The sequence below is a fragment of the Tigriopus californicus genome, chromosome 12 (genome assembly GCF_007210705.1).
Source record: "Tigriopus californicus strain San Diego chromosome 12, Tcal_SD_v2.1, whole genome shotgun sequence".
Taxonomy (NCBI): Eukaryota; Metazoa; Arthropoda; class Copepoda; order Harpacticoida; family Harpacticidae; genus Tigriopus; species Tigriopus californicus.
The window spans coordinates 12,259,045-12,285,696 of NC_081451.1; the positions used below are offsets into that span (position 1 = coordinate 12,259,045).

At 42.8% G+C, this 26,652-nt stretch overlaps 1 protein-coding gene across 1 annotated transcript in view; it reads left to right on the forward strand.

Annotated features, from left to right (window-relative positions):
- The window catches only part of LOC131892115 (uncharacterized), a 14,845-nt gene extending 8,750 nt beyond the window's left edge, over window positions 1–6,095 (forward strand). Inside the window, exon 4 of the mRNA XM_059241876.1 lies at window positions 5,212–6,095. Coding sequence (XP_059097859.1) covers window positions 5,212–5,891 — 680 coding nt within the window. The 3' untranslated portion in view covers window positions 5,892–6,095. The remainder of the gene's footprint in view (window positions 1–5,211) is intronic.
- Window positions 6,096–26,652: the final 20,557 nt, after the last annotated feature.

Below are 26,652 nucleotides of genomic sequence, written 5' to 3' on the forward strand. Positions count from 1 at the left end.
TGGAAAAGACCAAGTCGAGAACGCTATTCTCTCTAGTGGCTACACCAACGTGCTGGGAGAAATTGCGCAAGATCGCAAATTCTTCCAGCTTTTCGAACGACTGAGACGTCGATATCGATACGGGAATATACCCATCTGGACTAGCCTCCCACTCTACAACGCTAGCCGGAAATTTTTGGTCCCCTACAAAGAAAACCTTCGAGCAAACTGCCAGGTCCAACTCATTTCCAGTGAATTGGAGAGCTGACGAAAAAGGGCTTGCTGAACAAGAAGGGGGCCTATATATTGTCGCAATGGACAGATCAAGACCTCGATGATGACAAACTAAGACCTCTACTTCTCCATTCGACATTTGTACATGACTAATGTGCAAATCATTCCTAACATATAGGCATACGCCCCCATGTGGGAATATGGGATTATCAGGGCGTATCCTATCACAACGAACTAAGTTGAAACCAACTATGGTTAGTTCTTCATCTAAGACCCCTGGCCGAAGCCAGGTTTCTGTTATAGAGATGAATGCAATCTCTCTCTCAACGGCTAGTTCTTCTAAGATCTTAACTTTTGTGCTGTCTTTTTTAGAAATCAGACAATGCACGTTCAAATATAGCCCCTTTACGGGCCTCTCTTTTGACGGACCAAGTTCACAAGATCTTGGACCATCCTCTCCAACCGTAAAAAATCCCTCTTATCAACAAAGCTACGTTCTACTGGAGGCAATGCATGAGCTAATGGGGATGGTTGGGTTTGAGGAATGGGTTGGGCAGCTACATTTGAATAGGAACGTATTTTGGGAATAGGGGTGGGGCAAGGAATATTAGGGAGGAGAGTTTTTATAGGAATAGGGGTGGATTGGGTATTTGAAGGAAGAGGAGGGAATTGGGAGAGAGGGTGGGGGGTAGGAGGAGAGGGAGGGAGGAAGCTAAATGGGTTAAGGAAGGGGGGTGGGGTGGCATTAGGTTTAGGAATAGGGTCAGCTCTAAAACTACGAAACTGAGCTATCCTATTTCTCGGCTTTCTTTGCGTCCCTTCAACATGGACGGAGGTACACCGTACATTAAAGCACGTCTTAAGTCTCATGGACTGACGGCACATGTACGGGTGAAAAAAAGGACAATCTACCTTTGAACATCCCTTCTTACTATTGTACTTCTCAAGGCCGAACTTGAGAAGTTTTTGACACCATTTAGGGTGGTCAAACTGACAGCCTTTTCCTTCTTCAGGACAAGGCTGCTTTCGATAAACAGGACAGACTATTTTCTCTACAACTGTCTTTTCCTGCGCTTTTTCAAGAGGAGATACTACTTCAACTTCTACGTTGGTCAAATTAGTCGACTTCTCAACTACTGGGTGAGCCTGTTCTTCAAGCAGCACCCTGGTTTCATTGACCCAAGCAACTAAAGCCTCTATAATAAACGGCTTATTGACTATGGAAGGATCCTTTCCAGCTAAGACCAGGTCCAAACATTGTCTAGCCTCTTTGCTGACTTTTCCTAAAATAGCTTCCATCATGAATGCAGGAGGAACTATCTATTAGTAACAAAATCAACAGGCCAAGAAAAAGAGAAGAAAAGAACTAAAAAAGCTGTGCAATCTTGTCCTGAGATACAGGACAACAGAGCAAAATAGGAATGAAATACTTCACATCAAACTAACATACAAATCAAAGATGGAGATAGTAAACAAGAAGTAAGTGACAGAGAAAAGCAAGGAATCAAGAACATATGTAAACTAGGACATCAACAAGAAAACACAGAAATAAACTCAACTAACTGGTCGAACACAAAATAAATCAATACAGTAATGAACAATAAATTCTAACTCTAAAGGACCAATACAATCAAACTGAAGAACTACACATAACGATTTGGAACTAGAAAAACTACACTACAAATCAGAAAGAAACTGCTAAAGCTAGACATAAACATAAATGAGCAATAAACTTATTAGGTTTTAAAGTAATTACGTCTTACCAAAGAGCCGTGAAAAACCAAACCTAATTGAGTGAATGAATGGCAATTCCCATTCATTCACCCACACACAAACACCACGAACACTACACGTGCACAGCAACCAAGGAGCAACAGAGGAAGTCACACCTTGGTTCGAAATTCCTGGGAGATAAGAACGAGAGCAAACTAAATGCGTCTGTTCTCAGCGAGCTCCAAAACAGGATAAAAGAAGATGAGTTTTCTTTCTTACAGTTTTAGACATTTAGACCTTTTATAATTGATGTGGATGTTATGGTAAATGATTGGTTCTTGATAAAGAAGTACAGCATCGCCATGAGAAAACCCAGCTAAACGCATGATCCTACAAAAGGGACTCTCAGGTCTTTACAAGTTGTGACAGACTTGAAACAGGCGAAGCAAGTGTATGCACCCATCTCTCGGCACTTAACACACTATGCTCCTACTAAATGTACAGCATATACGACTTACTCCCAACAAGGAAAGACTCGTATTTTTTTGATAACTTGGGTTTCACTAAGGCCATTTTCATCAAAATGCTCCGGTTGAAACTTATAGAAATGGCCAAAAAAAAGAAAGTAAGCTTTTCCCATGTCCCGAAAATAAATAAATGTTCTACTTTTTCTGAAGCATACAGAAAAGCAAAAAATGGCACATAATATCGCTTAAAAATAGCATCTGAAATCACTTAAAACGTACATAAGAAAAACAATTTACCCCAGCATTAGTCCCAGACCAATCCTCAAACCAGATTTAATCCCTGGTCTCCATCGCAGTGCAAAGTCGCCCTAGGTCTTGAGTCTTGCTCCTGTTGAACTTAGTTCGAGCAATTGGGACATTGAAGCAGGAAAGGAAGATGACATCACCGTCATCCATAGTTCTTTGTTTAAGAATTGAATTAGATTTCCAAAACATATATCCATCAAAGGAATGGTTCATTTAGCATTGCATTTCGATAAACCGTCACAGGATTACGCATTAACCTTCTTAAAAATAACTTTTTAGTTGAAAAAGCTATGTCTGGAGTTATTTTTCGTCCTTTGGAATTTTATATTTTTACATTAGAGTTCTTGAAACCTTCAAACTTTTTTATCTGATATTGCTCTTTGCATTTGGGTTTTTAGTACCTCTACTGCATTGAAAAGTAACACAGAGATCTCTCAAAATTTGTGCTGATATGACGACCGTGATCTAGGCTGACCGATAAATGAAGCTCAACTGCAACTCTTTTTTTGCCAATTTTCCTATGGAGAAAACGGAGCTTAATTTTACATGGGTGGTCGAGTACATATTGCATACGGCTTAACAGTTAAGAAGTAGACAAATCTCAATACTTCATTTCAATTGTACCGGTGTACGTTCTTTGTCTTTGAAGTGATTAATGAAGGCCGTGAAAACCCAAACCAAACCAAAAGATCAAATTGTTCAAAACATTTGGATACTATACCACAGTCAATTCTAAAGGTTTTCATCAAAGAAGAACTGGTTGATATGAAACAGATAAGGAGCAACATGACAAACTGATTAAAAGTATGCTTAAATATGAGAACATTGAGAAACTAGCGAAAGAGCCGAAACAATCTTCCTAGCCAGCACGGGTTTCGAGCACATTTTACCACGATTACCCGACTGATTGAGCATTTAGAGCAGGTCATTGAGGGACTGGAAAGGCAAGAGTCAGTAGATGTTGTCTATCTTGATTTTGCCAAGGCCTTTGATAAAGTAGATAAAATGGCCTTTTGTTGAATAGACTTCAGGACATTGGGATCCAAGGAAAGGTTCTCAATTGGATAAGAAGCTTCATTCAGGATAGGAAGCAAATTGTCAGGGTTGAGGGATCCCTTAGTGACATGCATGATGTCAAGTCAGGTGTTCCCCAGGGCTCCATCTTAGGGTCCCTCCTTTTAATAATATCCGTTGCCCCGCTTCAAAAGCTTAGTATCACTGCCAGTCTCTCTTCTTATGCTGAGGATACAAAGTCAGTTTCTGGTAGTTATGGCCATGATTCCAGTAGTCTTGCAAAGGACCTAGAAATAATCTACTCTTGGGTAACTGAGAGTAATATGGCCCTGAACGGAATGAAATTCCGCTCAATGACATTTGGGTCGACTCTTTTAAATACTCCACTCGTAGATAATGGAGGTAAAGATATAGCGCAGGTCTCATCTATGCAAGATTTAGGTGCAGTCCTCTAAAATAATGGAAAGTTCGATGAGGATATCCAGTTGAATGTGGAGCCTTTTCAATCTTGAAAATCTTTTGGAGGCAACCTCTAAAAAAGAAAAACATAAAAGCGTGGCCATTTTTTTGGATGTTATCCAGCATTCAAACTTTACGATTTTGGGATTGATACTTTTCGAAAAGGAACTATTAGGACTTTCTGTGGGTATGCGTGGTTTTCTTGGATATATATATATGTCACATCTACAGTGGCCAGAGAATCACAGCGAGCTGTGTTGTTTTGGTTCAAATATACTTTATTCCAATCATTAATTTGGAGATAGTACGTTAAATTGCGTGCATGGCAACATCATTTTAAAACTACTGGAATTATACTGGGCAGTGAAGAATATTTTTTGAGAAGCAACCTAGTCCCTGCATCTGAAAGTATAAAAGATGAAAGCCAGTCAACGTATTTCGTTTGATTTTGCCATGCTTTGATTAAACGATAAATTCGATTTACCAATATGTTCTCTGCTGACGGACATTATCGTTAAATCAAAGTTCGATTGTATCAGCACCATTGATGGGGATCAAATAAAAAATCACCAGACGTTGCGACCAATTTACATTTTCAGTGGCATATGGCATTAGTAACGGAATGTCGAAAAACCGTTAGTTAGTCTCAATTTTTCAACCCTGATTTTTCTTCAATCTGGGGATTACATTCCCTATAGCGGTTAGAAAAGCCCCTGAAAACCCAAACCAAATCAAACAAGGGTCACCTTTTTGGTCAACCCAAACCTTCTTCAGTACGTTGGAAACGGCCTCTGCTTTGACTTTCTGGTGATCCTGATTTTGATAATGTATTTGATCTCATTACCCACAGTGCATCACCAAAGCACCCAATGGCTCTTCGCCAATTCAACATTTTTGCGCATATGAAACGCCACCTGTTGCTTAAAACGTAATCCGTATTTTTTTGGTCGTATCTAGGTAGTGTACAAAATCAAGGTATTGTTGAGCTATTTCTGGCCTTTGCACTTTAACTTTCAATCTTTGATCTTGATACTTGCAGGCGTAGATGAATGGACACCGATGGCCTCATTGCACAGAGAACATAAAGCAGGCTGCATGAGTCTTTTCAGTGGACAACCCATTGTGATAGGAGGGAGGGATCAGGCCGGACTTCATGGCGTTGTAGAGATCTTTGATGAACAAACCCATGAATGGATTATTGGCCCGACCATTCCAGTTTGGGAACACGAAAGACCTCTCTCTGTCATCAAGGTGAACCAATCAACAATTGTAGTTGTTGGTGGTAATTTGAGATCCATGAATATACTTCATAAGCAAGATATGATCTGGCACCCATTGGCAAATTATCCCATGCAACGCTGGCTTTTGGTTTGCGGGCTATTGGATACTGATCTCATCTTATGCATCGGAGGCCGTGATTTCTACAATAGGAATCAATCCTCTGCGTATGGACTTAATCTAGCTCTGGTGAACTCAACTTGGACCAAAAGAGCAAAGTTTTTGACTAATAAGGGTGTTGCGGTTGGTTTTTTGTTCAAATTTCGGCAAGAGCTTTACTGCATGTCTACTCAAAACGGAAACTATGCAAAGGTGAACCAATTACAGGGAATGAATTTGACCGAAGCGAATTCCAAATGGAAACTATTGAAAATATATCCAAACGACGTTTTTTCTTCCGTTGGACCTTACATTGTCAGGGGGTTTGAAATTGAAATATAGACGGGTGATTTCGAGGGAAGTCTTAGACAACGACCACTACCATACACGTAGTAAGAAGGAATACCATGTTATGCCAACTAAAGATTGCACCTGCAATGTTTGCAGCCAATTTCCTTACCATTTCCATAACGTGTATAATTTCTGTGACGATAAGGATGAAAAATCATTGCAATAAACAACATTCAAAAGGCATTAAAATTTGAATTAATAAAGCGCAAACCAGGATTAAAGAAACCCCAATACTTGTTATTATAGGGCCAGTCAAATGATGGTGATGATGATGATACTTGGGGCAACGATCTCGACCAATTCGATATCGTTCCCAACTGTGAAGTCCCCCCCCCACCCCCAAAGCGGGTACCGAATCTCGACTTTGTCCTTTCTCCAGAGTTATCCGAACCCGATGCAATAGATCCCCGTCGAGTCCGCTATCGAGAGACCTAATTGTTCTTATGGCACTTAAATGAAAAAAATGGACTGTATTTTTTTTTCTTCTCTTTATTCTTGTCGGATTTCGTCACTAATAATCCCCCACATTTCACGCACAATAAAAAATGGCGTCTACACAACTCGTTTTGTTTGTGTTCCCTCTTGCTCACAAACGCCCCTTTTTTCTTCTTCAGGGTGATATCTCAAAGGGAACGAGAAACACATAACAATGAAATAGAAGCTTAAATTTCCGTCTCAGCATTCTCCCCCTCTTTCTTGAATCCCCCTTGAGATTCCTGGAGAAGACACAGCTTGGTTATTGGACGAACCATCTCTCTGTCGGATAACTTGACCTTGGCCGCTCTTACATTGCCGTCGTTCCCAATGAACACTTCCTAGACGGTTCCAACACTCCATTTGGCCCGAGGGGCCACTGGATCGACGACTAGTACCTCATCTCCAACTTGAAGATTTCTGTTCTGTGACCTCCATTTGTCCCGAGCAAGAAGGGTGGGGAGAAACTCCCTGTTCCACCTATCCCAAACATCATCAATGAGGCGCTCCATATAATGTAAATGTCGTCTTGGGCTCATTACGGCGTATTCTCTTGCTGGGACGGTGGAGTTTGGGCGTAGTAGTAAGAAATGATTAGGGGTGATTGCGGAAGGCGCATTCGGGTCACCCAATTCATAAACTAGAGGTCTCGAGTTAAGGAAGTTGGAGACCTCTGAGAAAAGCAATCACATCTCGTCCTCCCTCAAATATCGATGAGACTTGTTCTCGCGTTCCAAAATCGCCCCCATGGCTGTTTTCACTGACCGAACCAAGGCTTCATGGGATCCCCCCAATGAGGTGCAGCAGGTGGTTGAGGAGACCAAGCAATCCCAGTCTCTTGATGGCCAATTATCTTCCTCGCAGCGATGAAATTCGTTCCATTATCGGAATACAAGGTCCTTGGGCGTCCTCTGAGAGTTTCAAACATTCTGAAAACAAACAGGAAGTCCTCTCCACTGAGACCCCGCACCAATTCCAGATGAACAGCGCGAGTGGTTTGACAGGTGAATAAGGCACCCCATCGCTTCTCCGTTCTATTGCATTGCGTTCCACCAATACCAAATAAGGCCCAAAATAGTCAACCGATGTTTTGTAGAAGGGTGGGGAGGGACAATCCATTCGTCGACAATCCAGTCACTGGAGGGATCCCAATGCATCCCCAAAACGCCCCGTTAATTCCACTTTATCCTGAGTTTCACTGCTCATTTCTTCCTGGACTTCTCGGGCATTTGACGTCCACTTGGTTAAGTGGAACTTTCCGTGCTTCAAAGTCTACAAGACTAGACGGTTAGTTTGAATCGCATCTTCTATTGTCTGATGACTGTTTAGGTAATTGTCCATGTAAAATCGAGTCTTGACCAAATCCAAAACTTCTGGACTTCCGAATTCCTCCGCCGTCCTCCATAGCACATGAATGGTCTGGCATGGGGAGGGCGAATCCCCGAATACGACCCCCGTCATTTCAAATAGCTCAGGTTCATCAGCATATTCACTCCACAAAAATCGATGGAAGCGTGCGTCCTCTTTTTTGATCCCAAAATGACTATACATGGCTTCGATGTCCGACGCAGTCGTCACTTTATACTCTCTAAATCCTGTGAGAAGTCTCGCTAGATCGTTTTGGAGAGGAGGGCCCATATAGAGGCACTCATTAAGAGACTTCCTAAAATATTTTGCTGAAGAATCGAAAACGACCCGTAGCTTCCTCTGTCTTGGATCTTTGTATACTCTGTGGTGGTGAATCCACCTTTGGCTCGGGTGGTTGATTTCTTCCTCACTAGCGACTTTGATTGCGAAACCTTTTTCAATATATTTTCTGAGGGCATGTGCGTAATCGTCAGCAAATTCTTGGTTACGTTTCATCTTCCTCTTCAGAGTCAAGAATCGCTTCATGGCCATCTCCGGATCGTTTCTGGGCCTTGGTCCTTCTTTCCAAGGCAGCTCTACCTCGTAACCTGGCGAGAGTAATCATTTCTTTCTGCCGTCTTCAATTAGTTTCATGGCATAACAATCCTCCAAGGACCAAACCAACGTTCGGCCTGATTTTCCTTCCGTGCCAATTTTCTCAGACGCAAAGAAATCTCTCATCATGTTTTCCAGTGCTTCCCCACTCTCCTGAACGAAACCGATGAAATGCTGAGGCCTCTGCTGCTTGGCAATGATAGGTGGGACTCTTCCACGTACTACCCAACCCAAGCTGCACTTGAATGCATAAAGTTCTTCATCGGTTCCACTTCTCACTTCCATGGGGACTAATAGTTCGCCGTGATCCATCCCCACCAACAACTCGACTTTTCCTTCGCAGGTGCTTAACGGTAAGGTTTTCAGATGTTCCATGCTGCCTTGGATACTCTTCCACGGGAACGGTCCCAAGTTGGTGCACACTTGGGGTAAGACCATTGCTCCAAAATGGAATTCGTCCTTTTCGTTGGTCCCCCCTATCTTGAAGTCAACAGAGCCAATTTGTTGATTTACTTGCTTGGAAACCATATTTAATTTGACTTTCCTCTTTTTGGATTTCCTTATCCCCAGACTGGTCACCAGCGACTCACTCACGATGGAAGTATCCGAGCCTTCATTCACAAGAGCATTGGCGACAATCTCCTTGCCATTGTAAATGCATCGGATTGGGATCACTCCTAGACAACTGATCCTATGGACGGCGTTAAGCTGAACTTCTGTGCTCTCTCTTGATGAATTTTGGAGAGTGACTGGAAGTCTTTCCTGGTGTAACCAGGTGTGATGTCTTCCTTGGCAATCCGGTTTTCGACATCTCCATTCTTCTTTATGCAAGCAATCCGAAATTCTATGTCCTCTTTCCAAGCAGAGATAACATAATCGAAACCTCTGTACCATTCGTCTCTGCTGGGCTATGCTCGCTTGTTTGAACTCGTCACAACTCTTCTCTTTATGCCGTCCATGACAGATCTGACAAGATTCCAGCCGAGGGTGGGCTTGCATTCCATTCACTTGGGCCTTGGATCGAATCCGTACTCATGTTTGTGCCTCAGGCTTAAAGTATCGATCCTTTCTCGCTCTATCCATAGACCATTCTCCGAAATGACTTATCCTCTCGGATGCTCCAAGATCTTGGGCATAACTGTCCCAGTGGAATAAATGCTCCCGGTCCATTTTGTGCTCTAACCGATCCATCAGCACGTCAAGGAGCCCATCTCCCTTGGGTAGTAGTCGAGTAACCACTCGTAGATGGCCTTGAATGGAATCTGCAAAGGCAGGAAAGTTATCCGGATCTCCATCTTTAACCTCGGGTAGATCGTGCAATGCTTGGAGATGGGCTCGTCTTAATTCCTGAGTATCTCCATATCGCCTACGGAGAACTTTTAGGGCATCACCATAGTTATTGCTTGAATTTGAGAACCCGTCAATGACTCTGACAATTGGGACTTAGACTGGCTCTCAGTAGGCCCATCTTCTCTGCGTCCGAGCTTTTAGTATTGTGGACTAGGGATTCAAACATATTGGCCTAGCTCATGAATTCCAGTGGGTTGCCCCCAAACACTGGCATCTCACTCCAAATGGAACTTCTAAGCTGAACTGGGCCGTGGGTCAAGGTGGTCTCAGGTGCCTCTTTGGTTATTCTCATCCAGCTGGCTGGCTCTCGTCTGTCCAACCCGTCTCCATCATTTGGTCTACTTCCTCCCTCTGAAAGAGAATCCTTGAATTCTTGAGCCCCGTCACCCAATTCTAGCGCCTCCACCTGAGACTTAAGCTTCCTTTTTTCCCCTTCTACCTTAGCTGAGTGATCTTGTGTTTCCTGGAGCTTGGCTTGAATCATCCGGCGTTCTTCTTCGCGGAATCAAATAAATGGCGTCTGGTCCGAGCCAAACTCGGTGCTCGCTTCATCGGCCTGTTGTGCAATGTGATCTTCGACATCGGCAATCATTTTGAAAACTCGACTCTGTTCAGCGGTGAAATAATCTTCTAACCGTACAAGGGCCCTTTCATCCTGTTCTCCGTCGATTATATCATCCACCAGCTCTCTGAGATCCACCACCAACCTCCTCAGAGGGGGCAGCTTCAGCCTCAATGCTGTCCTCTATGTTGGTGGCTCGCTCTGCAAATCCTTTTGAATATCCTTTAAAAGTGAGGTAATCGACCTTTTCTTGCTTGACATGCTCTTGCAGATTTCCTTGAGCACTTCGGAGTTGACAGCCGCTTCCTCGTCTCCACCATTCTCGTCATCCGGTTCTCGTGCGGGAGGAATCGGGTCACTCTTCTTATTTGCCATTGCGATCTAGAAAACGTTTCCCTCTCACTCACCAATTCAACAAATCCGGCTCGATGGACCAATTTTTGTGTACTACACTCCAGATGAGACTCGTGACGAAAGAGAACGGCAAGAAAGATCCTTCGTAGATGGGCAAGTGTGGCCAAAGCATGGCGTCGTCGCTAGTTAGGTCTCTGGCTTTTACTTTTGGGAGGATCTCACTCTCTTTTTGATGGGCTTCAATAAGCAAGACAGGATCCCCATAAACTTCCCCAAACACTCGGAGGGCCGCTAATTAGTGTTCTCTGGTTTTATTCCAAAAATACCTGATTTTCACTTTATTGATAGTCCATATTTACAAACTAAATTGGGAATTGAATTTAACAACTGAGGGTTGATAAGGTTTGAAAATGGACCTACTATAAAGCGGGATTACTGCCAGGCCTAAAACATTATTCCTAAGTTTGAAAATCATCTACTAACACCATGATCAAGTCCTTCATCTTTCCCATCATCTTGGCTGTGTCGGGTATGGTCTTCTTATGCCTGGCTTCTCCTGCTTAACCTGAGCATCCTTTACCTGAAGATGTTCAACAATACGTCCACACTTAGGTTAAGTTGGTTGAAGGTGTTGAGGTTGATGAGGATGTGGACGAGGACGAAGAGGACCCCAGCAATGGGGTTCAAGACAGGTATGAGCTTATCAACAAAGTTCTCATTTGCGAGATGGCGGGACTCATGCTGGGTATTTTCGGGGTTTGTCGTTTTTAGGATCTTGCCCAGAATTTGGTGTCGATTGAAGTGTGCTCCCATTTGTATTGCTCAGCCTAAAGCTGCTTGTGTGTGTACCAAGACCTTCCTCGGGATCTTTCCCCTCTTCACCATCAATCTCCCATGTTGTTAGATGATGGACTTGTCATATTTCTTAGCATGGAAACCAAACAGAAAAAATAAAAAATAAATAAACTATCTCACTACAGCAACCGTTTTAACTTTCTTAAGATATCTGGCATTTGTTTGTATCTTATTTGCTTGGTTGGAAATTGAGACAATATTCTCTGATAAGTTAGTCTTACTGATGTCGGCACTTTTCGGGGTCTTCTTTACCCATAGCAAGGACGCCTCTACCCTGGACACAGAGTCACCTCAAAAATAGCCATTGAAAATATCAAACCTTATCAGATTTGTGTGTTCCACATTGGAAAACTTTGTATTACACTCCAGATGAGACGCATGACGAAAGAGAACGGAAAGAAAGATCCTTCATAGGTAGGCAAGTGTGGCCAAAGCGTCAATATTTTTGTACAACGAGGCCCAACCAATGCAAAGTTGTTGGCTTGTGCCCTGGCCTATAAACACACCAAATGCTCTTCAAAAATGAAATGAATGAAGAAAACCAACATTGAATTCTTATGAATGATGGGTATGAATTATATGTTGGTTGGTCTTCTGATTTTATAATGTATTTGGAAAAGCGCATTGACTTTTTATCAATGTTCAATGTACTTCGTCAATTCGGGTTAAGAGTAATTGGAAGATTCTGGCAGTTGTTATAATTCTTTAAACTTGCAATCGTTTAGAAATAATAAGTTCTAAGAGTTGCGCAATAAAACCTTCACACCTGACACTATTATCTCTTTGTTCAAAAAGATTGGACCGCTAATTTTTGAATCTGTATAAACGTACTTAGTAGGGATATCCATCAAGACTTCCAATTGGCATTAGTTTTTAACAGTTTAAAGCTTTAATTATTTCCAAAAGCATATAAATGTGGATTTAAATTATCGCCATAAAAACATGTTAAAACGGAAAAATGAAACATTGGAGGAGGTGGCAATTGGTACGTTCATTGGCCATTTTCGTTGTCTAGCTATTTTGTATATTATACATACCCTTTTAGATAACAATACTCAAAAGCGTGATAAAGAAAACATTAGTGGAGATGAGATGAAAGGAGCATTTGAACTAACATGACTACAAAATTGATACAATGCTTGCGCTGTGTAATCACCCCCGTAGTCATCGAAGTCTTGGACGCAAATCTTCCACGTGCCAGCAAAAAGGGCGTCGCCATCGTCGTTATCACGGAGAGTAGGCATACTCTGGTCTCTTGTAGAGCTTTCCTGATACTCTGTGGTGATAAATGTCGTCTGTTCCCCAACTTGAATGGGGGCACAATCCAGAGCAAGGACTGGACCAGGGCCTGGAAGGCTCAGTAATTCTGGATTGATCCGTGGAAAGTTCTGTGGTAAGATGCCGAGCGCGAAACAGTCCCGCCACCCAATGAGTGGAGGACCCGTCAAATCTGTCGAACAAATGGCTCTGATTTCGACCTTGGGCCCCACTAGGCCACTTGGTTCTTGGACTTGGAGAGAGAATGTAATATAACCGTTGTTTGTGAGTCGCGATCCACTAGCCATAATCAGTCCAATTTGATTTTTCTCCAGAAGATGATGGAGACCGTCCAGAAGAAAGGATAGAGGAAAGCCTGACAAGACAGCCCCGGAATCTGGCACCACGCGGACCATTATTGTTTCAAGCTGGAGGAAGCAAAGGGCGGTTGTCCTTGGCGGCTTCTGAAGACCCGGGTTGACCACGCAAATTTGTGCCTCACCTTTGCCGACCTCCGCGGTCAGGGACTGGACCGCGTTGATCACCATTGCGTTGGCACCAGTTCTATAGCTTCCTCGGACACAACCTCGTCCTCCACGTCCTCGGCCGCGGCCTGTTGCGTGTCCTTGACCGTGGCTGGGTGTAGCCCGGCAATACCTCGCGAAATGGCCGGTTCTCTTGCAGTTATTGCCGATAATTGTTCGTGCCCGACAGACTGACTGTGAGTGCTGTTCGCGTCCACAGTTCGAACATTTCATTGCAGCCACCATATTGAGCGCTGCATCTGACTCAAAATCCGTTTCCTCTGTGACAGCAAGCATGGCGGCCGGAGTTGTTGTCGCTTGTAAGGAATGAGCAACCTCAAACGCTGCGGCCGCATCCAGCAAATCTTGCAATGAAGGATTCTTGAGCTTCAGTAAGTCGTATTGTAACAAAGGCCTGGCTGATGCCATACCAAGGAGGCGAAATATCATCCAATCCTCTTTTGTCATTTTCTCGATTTCAGCCTCCAATCCATGCGTCTTCAGAGTATTGTAGGCTTCACGAAAGGTTTGTCCAGGTAACATATTTACCTTGAACCATGACCATCTGCGTTGGAAGATCGGATATACTTCAAGAAACCTGGTTCTCAATATCTCTTATCATTTGTTCATGGTGGAAGTGGAGGTAGTGCCAGCATCAACAAGATTGGCAAGTCCCATGTCGAGTCAAGCAAGGAGATATGAGTGTTGTTCCGGTAACAAAAGACTGCCCATATTAGAAGACGAATGATGCGACTTAAATTTCCGTAGCCACGCGGTGAACTCCTGTGGTGAGAAGGTGATGCTGAGCTCGACTGGCTTGAGGCCCATTTGTTCATGGAACACGACTCTCGGCGTCGTGTCTGAAACGGTTGGGGTCGGGGTTCGCGTCATTGACGCCCCACGTACCTGTTGGTGTGCAAGTTCCATCTCATTGTCAATGGCCTTGATCTCTGCCATAGTCTCGGCACTGGTGTCAGCCCAGCCAAGATCCTCAATATGCTCATAGACCTCTCAGATAGCGTCCAAAACCGAGCTAATTGTGTCCTGGAAGGCAGCGCCGTCCACAGTGGATGCAACCATATGGGCAGTCTGCAGCAGGGACTTGACGTCCCGAAGCACAGCTTTTCGACATACCGCGAGTTTTTTTCTGATGGTCGGTGCTGAGGGAGGTGCCATGGTTGCCTCAACGTCCCAGTCCTGACCGAAAGTATCTTCTGAGGGAGATGACGACCTCGACGTCCCAGTGATAGTGAAAGGCTCCGTCCAAGAAAACCCAAAAAGTGACCCAGAAAAGTGCGGTGTGATGAGTGTTATCCGAGGTCAAATCCGGGAGCTAGAGGCTCTGTAAACCCGTTGGACGCAGTCTGTCAACGAGACACCGACTGCGCCATGTAAGGATGGAAGTGGACGAAGCGGAAATGCGGGGAAAGAATGGGAACGATCCAGTAGGTGAGAGAGCAGAATGACAAGTGTTTATTTGCTAGTCAGCTGAACAGGGAAAAAGGCTGACATGGCAGAGTAAGCATCGAACCTTAAGTATAGAAATATGGAGAGATGATCCAAGAATACTATACGTTGTTTGACTTACTGTAGTGGACAAGCCCATTGCTCTTTCATTGTCTGTCTGATACGGACTGTACACCTTGCTCCAAGTGATAAAACAATCCTCACTTGTTCTTGATGAACGACTTACCATTCTCACCAAACTTTATATTGATTTACCTCACACACAAAAGACCAAAAGTGGGTGGGTCTTGCGAGCCTTTAACCATAACTTTGACCTGTAATTAAGGTCAAAGTTAAAAACCTGCCATAAGATGAACGCCTTTGTATTCTTTATGTGTTGTAAACCAAAGTATTTTGATCCATGAAATAGCTCGAGAAAGAAGAGAGAACGTGAAGGAGATCACATTTCTTATCTGGCGTGGATTCTCGAGGGTTTCATTAGCGTTGGTCTGAAACTAATTGATCGCGGATATTTGATACATTAAAAATCAGATATAAGAGTAGCTTTTCTTCTTATATCCGATATGCTCCTCTATCCAATGTTCCAGTTTTACTGCTCTAGAGGCAAAACTGATGACAGAAAACATCTTTTCAAGCCATGGCTTCCTTTCCATTGCTCATTGCATCTTTACTAAATGCTCCGTTACAAATCTCATCACTTTCATCTTTTGATGGGCAAAAGCCATGTTGGAAGGTTGCGGGGAGAAGGCAGACGGAATGTCCATGCACCGCACGTTGACTAGGGCAACTTTTGCTCGGATGTATGGGATGAATGAATAATCGGCTATCCCAAGTAAGTTGAAGGATACTTCAAGACAAAAATGGTTATCTGCACCCTTGTATTGTCGATATCGACGAATCCTACATGTTCCACAGGAAATATCATTGGGGCCAATTCAGAGCCAATATGCGGATTTTTGGTGGGATATGTTGGCAATCGGGCAAACCCTTCCTCCTCTTTGTGCCCAGTGAGTGCCTCATTACGCCAGTCCTTGGATGCATTGATTCAGCAATAAATCTTGGTAGGCAGGCACATTGTCTCTAATGGTTGAGCGTGCGTGCGCGCTTGGGCCATCCTTTGAACATTCAATTGCATTTTACGCCGCCTTGGGATATATTGTTGGCAATGAGGGCTAACCAAACTGCACCATTTCTACACTCGCCCCCAAGGAAGAATCTTGGGCTCACGTGGCCAGTGTTCGGAACCCTGCTTCCGGGCAAGGTGCTCCCCTCTGCACATATTCAATCACCTGGACTACTCAGACCACAACCTGCAGCCGCATCTCTAATTCTGGTTGGACTCACAAACTCTTTGGGAATCACAACAAGCATACTGCAAGGCATACCATGGATACAACGGCATTCCAAACGCAGAAAATGGCCAAGCCAACTCTCAATGGTTTCAATTCGTATGCCTTGCACTAGCCCTACCTAGCAAACAGGCACTTCGTGGCAGGCTCCCAAACTTCCAAGCAACCAAGTATCACATACCTCGGTGTCATCAATCATATCCAGGAACACTTCAGGACCCTCAGATCAGAATATGTCGTCATCAACAACTTCCTGGATACTACCCTGAAGCCTTCTGCGACTGGCTCAAAGCGATTTATCATGTGAGACCTGCCGCAACCACATGACCCACCATCAAGCTGTTCGGGGCAAACCTTTCAGTTGCAAGGGCCTTAGGGCTACTAGGCCACGGGGCATCCCTGCGGCAACTTGGATGCAAAGACATTGGGCCACCTAAGCCCCGGTGCAGGCCTGGGGCTACTCGAATGCAAGAGCCTGAGGGCACCTATGCAATGGCAAAACCCTGTAGCACCTAGGTTGCAAGGGCCCAGAGTTAGAAGTCTATTGAAATGAAAATGGCCATCCTGATTTATGGCTCAGAGCCTTCTCATGTGAGATGGCAACTAACGATGACACGTCCAAAGCAATCTGGGTAAGCGCACTCAAAAAACCACAGACGATTGAAGAGTTCTGGACAAGCACCAGGAAAATCAAAGTCTCCTCTCCTGGAGCAAAGACCAATCAACCCTGTGCATGCCTAACTTGGATTCATCAATGTGCCTTTTGTTTATGTACTAACAACAACTAGAGGGAGACATATCAACAAAAAAACATGGAGAGGTGCTAAACACATTCTAGGATATTGCAACAAAATTCACATCGGGAAATTTGGAAATTTACGGGGAAAAAGAAATAGCCTCATCTATCATCGACTATTTCTCTACTATAGGGCAATGTTGAAATGATGAATTAACGGATGACGAGGACGATATTGATTATTTAGACCACATTGATGCCCCTTCCAATGGACGTAAATACTATTGCAAATCAATTTCTTCTGGCGAGATCCAAAAACTTATTGAGAAAATGGCACGTAAATTAGCTCGGGCTGAGATGAAATGTCAAACACCGTTTTAAAAGAGATAAAAAATGAAAAGTTGCCGGCCCGTTGGCAGAACTAATAAACATTTCATTGATTACTGGTTTCGTCCCAAAGGAATGGATGATTGCTAAGGTCCTTTCTCTCCACAAAACAGGAAAAATAGATGAGGCCTCAAACCATAGACCAATTAGTATTTTGTCCTCTTTATCGAAAGTCTTAGGGAAAGTCGTTTATAGGGATTTTTTTTATTCTTTTGGCCCTGAAAACCTAACGGATTTTCAGTTTGGTTTTAGACCCAAGCATTCATCTATGCACGCAATCCACAACTTCTTTAAGAATATGACCAACAATAGTGACCAAAAGTATTCGGGAGGAATCTTTGTTGACTTACAAAAAGCGTTTGATAGCGTCAATCATGCTATCCTTCTTGAAAAACTAACACGATATGGATGCAGTAACAATGTCGTTAAATGGGTCCAACATTGCTTGTCTGAAAGACATCAATGCGTAGAAGTAGGAAATACTTTATCAAATATTAAAGTGTTGACTTGTGGAGTACCCCAAGGGAGTATCTTGGGACCACTTTTGTTTCTAATCTATATTTACGACCTTCCTCGAGTGACAGATTTCAAAATTACTATGTTTGCAGACGATACCACCTTTCAGCACTTAGGTAACAATTTAAATGAGATGGAAGAAGAGGCAGGCCGGTTGGTTAAAAAATAGGTCAATATTTTAAGAGCAATAAGGTTGAGTTTCAATATGAAAAAAACAAGATTAGTCTTGTTCAGTCCTAGGAGTAAAGTGGTTGACTTCGATATTTCTCTAAACGGATGCTTCGTACAACAGGCGGGACAAAGACGAACTGAACAGACGGCCAGGTTCTTAGGTTTTAATATAAACGAAAATTTAAATTTGAAATAACACATACAGCAATTGGGTCACGGTTTTAGAAAACTGTTATTTTCGTTTTATCTAGCAAGGAACGCAATACCCTCAAATCTACGGTACGCTCTTTACTGTACACTAATTACGTAAAAGCAAACAAGAGTACGGACTTGAATGCTTTGGGGGAAGCTATGGTGTAGAGGTTTTAACCTCTCTCCAAAAGAGAGCGGTCAGATGGATTGAAGGGACAAGAGCCAAATCCCACACCAGCCCAATCTTCAAGAAATGAAATATATTAAAGATTGACGATTTATACTCAATTCCATGAGCGGGAACGTTCCGGGGGTTGTGAATGAGTACACTCACAAACAGTGAAGGGTTATTGGGTTGTCTTGGACTTGTCCTTATTCCGACTGTCATGGTTCCAGAGACTCCCCGACTACCAGTTTCCTAAGACCTAGAACACGCTTTTTCACGAAATGAACTCCTTAATGGACAATAACCTTTCAACCAGCCAATGGACTGCATGTATGACAGAAATAATCACGCGCTCATACTCAACTGTTTGTAACATACGAAATTGCTACTCTTGCAGGGGATGAACATTCATGGACTCTCGCGACCCAACTAAGGAAAAATTTCGCACAGTCATTCGAGGCTACCTGTCTCCTCGGACCCACGGCAATAAAATCGAGGGCTTGAACGTGCCCTCCTGACTGTATGTCCAAGACGACGAAGGTCCCTTGTAATAAAAGTCCCATTGCCTATGAGGGACCAGGGGTGATTTAGGCAACATTTGTTCAACTCTTTTATCACATCTATAACCCGAAATACAAATTCAATACAAAATACAATAATTCATACACATCATTCATTAGAATTCATTGTTGGTTTTCTTGTGGAATGGGGTACCAAGGCCTAATTACAACGACACACAATTCACTTTAGTCAATTGACAATCAGACACTCCCTCATTCAATATGCCCTATGGGTTCACAAGTTAGAGCCTCAGGGCTAGACACAGGTATTTGTTCTTAGCTGACTGGGGATGGAAATGAAATTACAGGTGCTTCTTACATCATATCTTTAAACCTTGAATGCTTTCTTCCGTGGGCAGTAATGTGATTCACAATTTGTAGAGTGACGGTCATTGAAATGATTTATCTTTGTAGGTGATCTGAGAGTGAATCCCCTTGGTTTGTCATGTCCTGAGCGCATCCACGAAAGGAATTTTTCAAGGGAAATCAACGATTGACATTTTTTTTCACAGATAGGCAGGTTCACCTTTTTTCGGAGTTTTAATTGAAGCCGCATAAGGTGCTTGCACTCGCATTTCCCAATGATGTAACTTCAATCTCGGATGGCCAAGTTTGGGGAAACAAGGATGGGCGGGCCTCGGTGTTACAAATATAGCTGTGCTTTGGCCACACTTGCCCACCTACGAAGGATCTTTCTTGCCGTTCTATTTCGTCATGAGTCTCATCTGGAGTGTAATACACAAAGTTTTCCAATGTGGAACACACAAATCTGATAAAATTTGATATTTTCAATGGCTGTAGTACAATGTAAGTGGGCGGTTCGGGGCGGTTCAAGTTGGCCAAGTTCTTGAAATGGTTCGACAAGATGGTAGTGAGGTCAACCCAAGGGCTGGCCATTAGCTAGTAGTCTCGCAAAGGGTCCCATTTCAAGTTCTCAAAAGAAGGAACATAAATTGTACATATTAATGTTCGTTTTCAAAAGCATTCCATGAGCTTTGTCCCAACCCAGGATTTAGGGTCAATTGTAGTGACCGTGGAGGCTTAATGTGCGTTTTGAGAGCACGTTCAAGCCCTCGAGAATCCAGGCTAGTTAAAACAATGAAGTCCAACTCTCTTCTTTCTTCGGCTCCTTCATTGTTCAATTTGCTGCCCTCAATATTCGTAGGGCTTATGTAGGGGTTGATCCAGTAGCAAGATTTAAGTCAGACTTGGACAAGTTTTTGACTAAAATTCCGGATCAGCCTTATATTCAAGGATTAGCCAGATCAGCCAACTCCAATTCGTTGGTCGTTCAATTAATATATATAAATAAAAGTCAAGTAAAATCAATAATCTTCTCGTCTTGAACTGCTGGGATTCCAATCCCGGTAGCGGTAAGGAAGTCCGCACAAAAAAAATGCAAGAAAGAAATAGATAAATAAATAAATAAATAAATTATGCATACCGTTAAATTATGGACGAAATAAACTCCATTAACTTCATGATAATTATGTATTTTTGAAAACTGGAGTTGTGTGTGGAGGAGAAAAACTAGTTCCTTGAGGGTGACCAAATAGTCGGGAGACAAGTGGAACATAACACATACGAATTAAAGAATCATAATGATGATGATACTTATAATGAACTTGTTGGAGTTTCTCTCGTGCCTAATTAAACATGGTGTTGGAAGTGGGATCGCGTTGTAGTCAATGATCCATCGAATCCACACCCCTCACTACAACCATTGGGAATTTTAAAATGGCGTTGGTAGAATGAACAAAGTCCAAACGGGCCTACAAAGGCCACTTTTCACGCACGACGGAGCCCATCATGAAATTGATTACTCAAGTTCAATCCAACCCAACATCACTTGTAACATATGCCCTGGAAAAGGCTTACGTAAAGATGAGGCCAATGCAAACAACACTGAAGAGAAATTCATCATGTGCCAGGAGATTGATGGGACCAATTTTGATAAATATGCTGATGAATTGGATGAAATCCCAAACTTTTTCAAAACAATTACTGAACAAGTAGACACCGCCCTATCCAACACAAACATTGTTCCTGCGCCAGCTTCGATCTCTCCACCATCTACATCTAACAATCCAGAGGCCAAAATCGCAGTGAACAATGCTCTAAAACCTGGTAAACTGACCGGAGACCATAATCCAACCGCATTCCGATCGGGCAAAAAAGTTCAAATTTAATATTCCATCTCTCCACCTCTCGTCTTGATGGTTATGAAAACGAAGCCATCATCATCATCATCATCATCATCATCATCATTTGACTGGTCTTATAAAAACTAGTATTGGGATTTCTTTCAACCTGGTTTGCGCTTTATGAATTCAAATTTTAATGCCTTTTGAAAATTGTTTATTGCAATGATTTTTTATCCTTATCGTCACAGAAATAATACACGTTATGGAAATGGTGAAGGAATTTGCCGCAAACATTGCAGGTGCAATCTTTAGTTGGTATGACATGGTATTCCTTCTTACTACATGTAAAGTAGTGGTCGCTGTCTAAAACTTCCCTCGTAATCACCCGTCTATATTTCAATTTCAAACCCCCTGACAATGTAAGGTCCAACGGAAGAAAAAACGTCGTTTGGATATATTTTCAATAGTTTCCATTTGGAATTCGCTTCGGTCAAATTCATTCCCTGTAATTGGTTCACCTTTGCATAGTTTCCGTTTTGAGTAGACATGCAGTAAAGCTCTTGCCGAAATTTGAACAAAAAACCAACCGCAACACCCTTATTAGTAAAAAACTTTGCTCTTTTGGTCCAAGTTGAGTTTACCAGAGCTAGATTAAGTCCATACGCAGAGGATTGATTCCTATTGTAGAAATCACGGCCTCCGATGCATAAGATGAGATCAGTATCCAATGCCCGCAAACCAAATACCAGCGTAGCATGGGATAATTTGCCAATGGGTGCCAGATCATATTATGCTTATGAAGGATATTTATGGATCTCAAATCACCACCAACAACTACAATTGTTGATTGGTTCACCTTGATGACAGAGAGAGGTCTTTTCGTGTTCCCAAACTGGAATGGTCGGGCCAATAATCCATTCATGGTTTGTTCAACAAAGATCTCTACAACGCCATGAACTCGAGCCTGATCACTCCATCCAATCACAATGGGTTGTCCACTGAAAAGACTCATGCAGCCTGCTTTATGTACTCTGTGCAATGAGACTATCGGTGTCCATTCATCTACGCCTGCAAGTATCAAGATCAAAGATTGAAAGTCAAAGTGCAAAGGCCAGAAAATGCTCAGCAATACCTTGATTTCAGACACTACCTAGATACGACCAACAAAATATGGATTACGTTTTAAGCAACAGGTGCGCTACATATGCGCAAAAATGTTGAATTGGCGAAGAGCCATTGGGTGCTTTGGTGATGCACTGCAACGGATCTCTGCTTGGGTAAATCTGTATACGAACTAAAGCATCGTCATGAGAGAACCACACCCTGATCCCAAAGAGGGACTCTATGCTCCAACATGTTGCGACAGACTTGGAACAGGGCGCGTAAAGGCATTCTCTTCTCTGTATATTAAGCCATGTTGATCTATGAATAAAGGGCAGGCAGTCTACGACTTACACCCAGACAACACTTCTTTCATTTCTCTAGGTACTAGTAAGTCTCGTCTCTTGATCTTGTTAGACTTGATTCGAGCGTTACATGGCGACCGTGATCTAGGTTGGCCATTACATGGCGACCGTGACATTTCTTACCTACAACCCTCAGTGACAAGTCTTTTGTGCTTCACTTCAGTTTTTACCATTTCCATTTGGGTATGTGCAACGAGCCCTTCTGACAATTTCGAAACCTTCTGCAGAGTCTCGGATGAATCTTTGACGACAACCGTCATGGTGATCTTGTCTCCAATTTCAAAGTCATCGCATCATGATTTGATCAATCAAGGAAGCATGAAATCCATCTTTCAACAAAAGACCCATTTCGGTGGATAACGACTCGTCGTGGAGGATTCAAGTAAATTCACACCAAGGCCCCATACTTCTCAACAATGAATTTTTCCACTTGTCAATGATGTGATTAGTGATTACACTCTGCGTGCACGATGGATCTTGTTGGAAGGTGCTCCCAGCCCAAGAAGATGATCCTTCTGGATTAGAGGCACCCACCCGATGTTAATGTTCCTCGTGGCAAAGATGTTCTCACACACCAATGATGTTCCTTGTGGAAAAGAAAAGTGGCTCCCATCCAAAATGATGTTCGTTGTGGAAATGTCGCTCCAATGCGACAATGATGTTCCTTGTGGAAACGAGGCTCCCATCCAAAATGATGTTCCTTGTGGAAAAGTGGCTCCTGCCCAAAATAATGTTCCTTGTGGAAAAGTCGCTCCAATGCGAAAATGATGTTCCTTGTGGAAACGAGGCTCCTACCCAAAATGATGTTCCTTGTGGAAAGTCGCTCCAATGCGAAAATGATGTTCCTTGTGGAAAAGTGGCTTCTACCCAAAATGATGTTCCTCGTGACAAAGATGTTCCCCCCTGTTAATGATGTTCCTTGTTGAAGTGATGTTTTCACACACCAATGATGTTCCTCGTGACAAAGATGTTCCCCACTGTTAATGATATTCCTCGTGGAAAAGATGTTCTCACACCCGGCAATGATGTTCCTTGTGGACTGGATTTTCTCACCCGCCAATGATGTTCCTTGTGGATTAGAGGCACCATGGAGGCTTCGCTCAACACGGAGGGTCGTGGCCCAACACTTGATGGCTCAAGGAGGATCTCCATTTATTCCCAGTAAACGGGTGGCTCTAATGAACACCTTTTCCTAAACAAAGTCATTTCCAAGTATTGGCATCGTCCATTGTGGATTGAGTGGACTCGTTGGTCATATTGTCCCCTTCTTCACTGGCTACTCATTTTGCTCGGGTGGCCACACCGATGTATGATCTGTCTCCAACATGAACCACAAGCTTTCGTGGCTCCGAGAGGGTCATCTATTATGGCTATCAATTTCATCACATTGCTGATTCGAGAGCACAAACTCAATGTCCCATTTCGAAGGCGCAAATCACATCACTGAGGTTCCAACCAAACAATTTTCTCTTATGGTTTTTGATTCGGTATTCGCTCATTTTGTTCCGAAAATATCTTCCCAATATTTTTTCCATTTCTCCCTTCTTCGTGGCTATAGTATTTCTTTAACGCCATATGCCCTCATAATCGGTTATTACTGGTTACGTAACTTGCCTTTTGATAATTCCCCCCCCCCACCCCACAATTATTTAAGTGAGTCCTTCGGTACTCTCTTTCATCAAGTATTCATCAAATCCTTGCAAGGCCATTGTTATTACTCCTCTCCATTTAATGAAGGCCTCCTGTGCTTCAGATCAACACCGCTTGGGATGCCTGCTTATCCTAAATAGTGTCCACTTACACTTTCCCCATAGATTAAGCCCCCTTTAATGTGAAGGTCCATTCCCGCAAGGTCATGGCACAAGACTTTTCTATTTTCTCTCTATTCTCCCCGCATGAATGAATGGCTGTTGAAAATAGCCTTGCATCAAAAATTCCTCTTCCACGTTCATGCACAATTACTCAACTTCTTATGATGTCATTCCACATCCCATACGTTCATGGCTACATTCACTCTTAACTTATTTACCCTCTTACGACGCGACATTTACTGGCCAGTCTTCACCAATCTTGTTAATGTTTACACATACACAACATTTCATATCCCTTTTATTGTCAATCCGCCGCTCAGTCGACAAATTTGACGAGTCTGCCAATTGCCTTCATCTTCCTACGCACATGGTTCCCCCTTCGCATTTCGCCCCATCCGATGCGCAATGCCAATTTTATACAATTTCCCCGGGCTCTTTGTTAATGCAGCTTCAAAGCTCTCTTTCAGCTTGAACTGTCCTCTAAGAATGGAGGAAAGGGGCCAGGCATTCTTTTTATACAATCAAAACCGTAATGGACACGGATAAAATTTAACCACCCTTCGAAAAGGTGGCAGTAAAAGATGGAGTTTGTTAATCAGAAAAAAGTACGAAAAAGTTTAAGTTCCGCGAAGTATGTTCCGGGATGCCCTGAAAGAGGAAGTCAAATGATTCCGTGCTCCAAAGAGACGCGATGCCCTACAAAAGGAAGACAAATTATTCCGTGCTCAAGAATGAGTTCACGTGCCCCATTTTATGAACGTTCCAAATATGACAAGGATGCTGTTGATTCCCTTCGTTCATATGTGGTTATCGGACGCTGTTGATTCCCGCTTTCCACGATCTTATGTTTAAGGCCTTTTTATCCATGAGCTCCCCGACTAGCCCAGTCGGTGCCCCCATAATGTGCATTTTGTCCGTAGGTGTGATCTACCTCGGTCATTCTTTATCTCTAATTCATTTCTACTCAATCTTCCAAGAACAAGCCAAATTCCATGCCAAACTAGTTATTTCATATTTCATCATTCATATTTCGTCCCATTCTCACTTTCTATCTCAATGTCACCATTTCATCCAATGTTTCAATTTTTTCTCATTATTCCAACTTTATCTCAATACTCCAATTTTATTTCAATGTTCAACGTATCTCCGTGTTCCGATTTTCTCCATGTCCCAATCATACTCTTTGTCAAAAATTGACTTGTTTCTTCACATGTCAATATGAATTTGTAAATATGTCATGTCTGCTAGCAACTATCATAGACAGGGTCTCTCATACGAAGCTTCCGGTTCTTCTTTGTTAACAAGGTACAAGGTTCCCTTTTACCTTGTCACGAGGGCATGTATACGAACTAAAGCATCGTCATGAGAGAACCACACCCTGGTCCCAAAGAGGGACTCTATGCTCCAACATGTTGCGACAGACTTGGAACAGGCGCCGTAAGCGTATGCTCTTCTCTGTATATTAAGCCATGTTGATCTATGAATAAAAGCAAGCAGTCTTCGACTTACCACCGAGACCAACACTTCTTTCATTTCTCTAGGTACTACTAAGTCTCGTCTCTTGATCTTGTTAGACTTGATTCGAGCGTTACATGGCGACCGTGATCTAGGTTGGCCATTACAAATCTTACCCAAGTTCTAGTACTTGGCCAAGCTTTGCTTGTAAACAAGTAGAACTTGGGTGTCTTTGATGACTTGCTGCTTGCCCTTTTTCCATCAGTAGTAATGGGATCAAATACATTTTCAAAATCAGGATCATCTGAAAGTCAAAGCAGAGGCCGTTTCCAACGTATTGGAGAAGGTTTGGGTTGACCAAAAAGGTGACCCTGGTTGCATTGAAGAAAAATCAGGGTTACTTATTGACACTAACTAACGGTTTTCCGACATTCCGTTACTAATGCCATATGCCACTGAAAATGTAAATTGGTAGCCCTTGTCGCAACGTCTGGTGATTTTTTATTTGATCCCCATCAATGGTGCTGATACAATCGAACTTTGATTTAACGATATTGTCCGTCATCAGAGAACATATCGCTAAATCGAATTTATCGTTTAATCGAAGCATGGCAAAATCAAACGAAATACGTGGACTTGCTTTTCATCTTTTATACTTTCAAATGCAGGGACTAGGTTACTTCTCAAAAAATATTCTTCACTGCCCAGTATCAATAGTACCCGTTCAATAGTTCAAACCGATTCTGGGCAGAATATAACTTGAAAACAAACCCAACCATGTAGAATTATGTGGGCTTTTTAACGCCGTCTGTTCTAATTTCATGGTAACTTCAATAGAGTTAATCATTGTTTGAAGACGTTACTTTAAAAAAAAAACACGGTATCGGTTTATGATTCCTCAAAACGATTCCTCACCCACTTATCTCAAAAACGGCGCGAAACCTAGGGTATTCCTTTTGGTCCAAAGTAGGCCTATAAGGGGCGGTCTCTATGC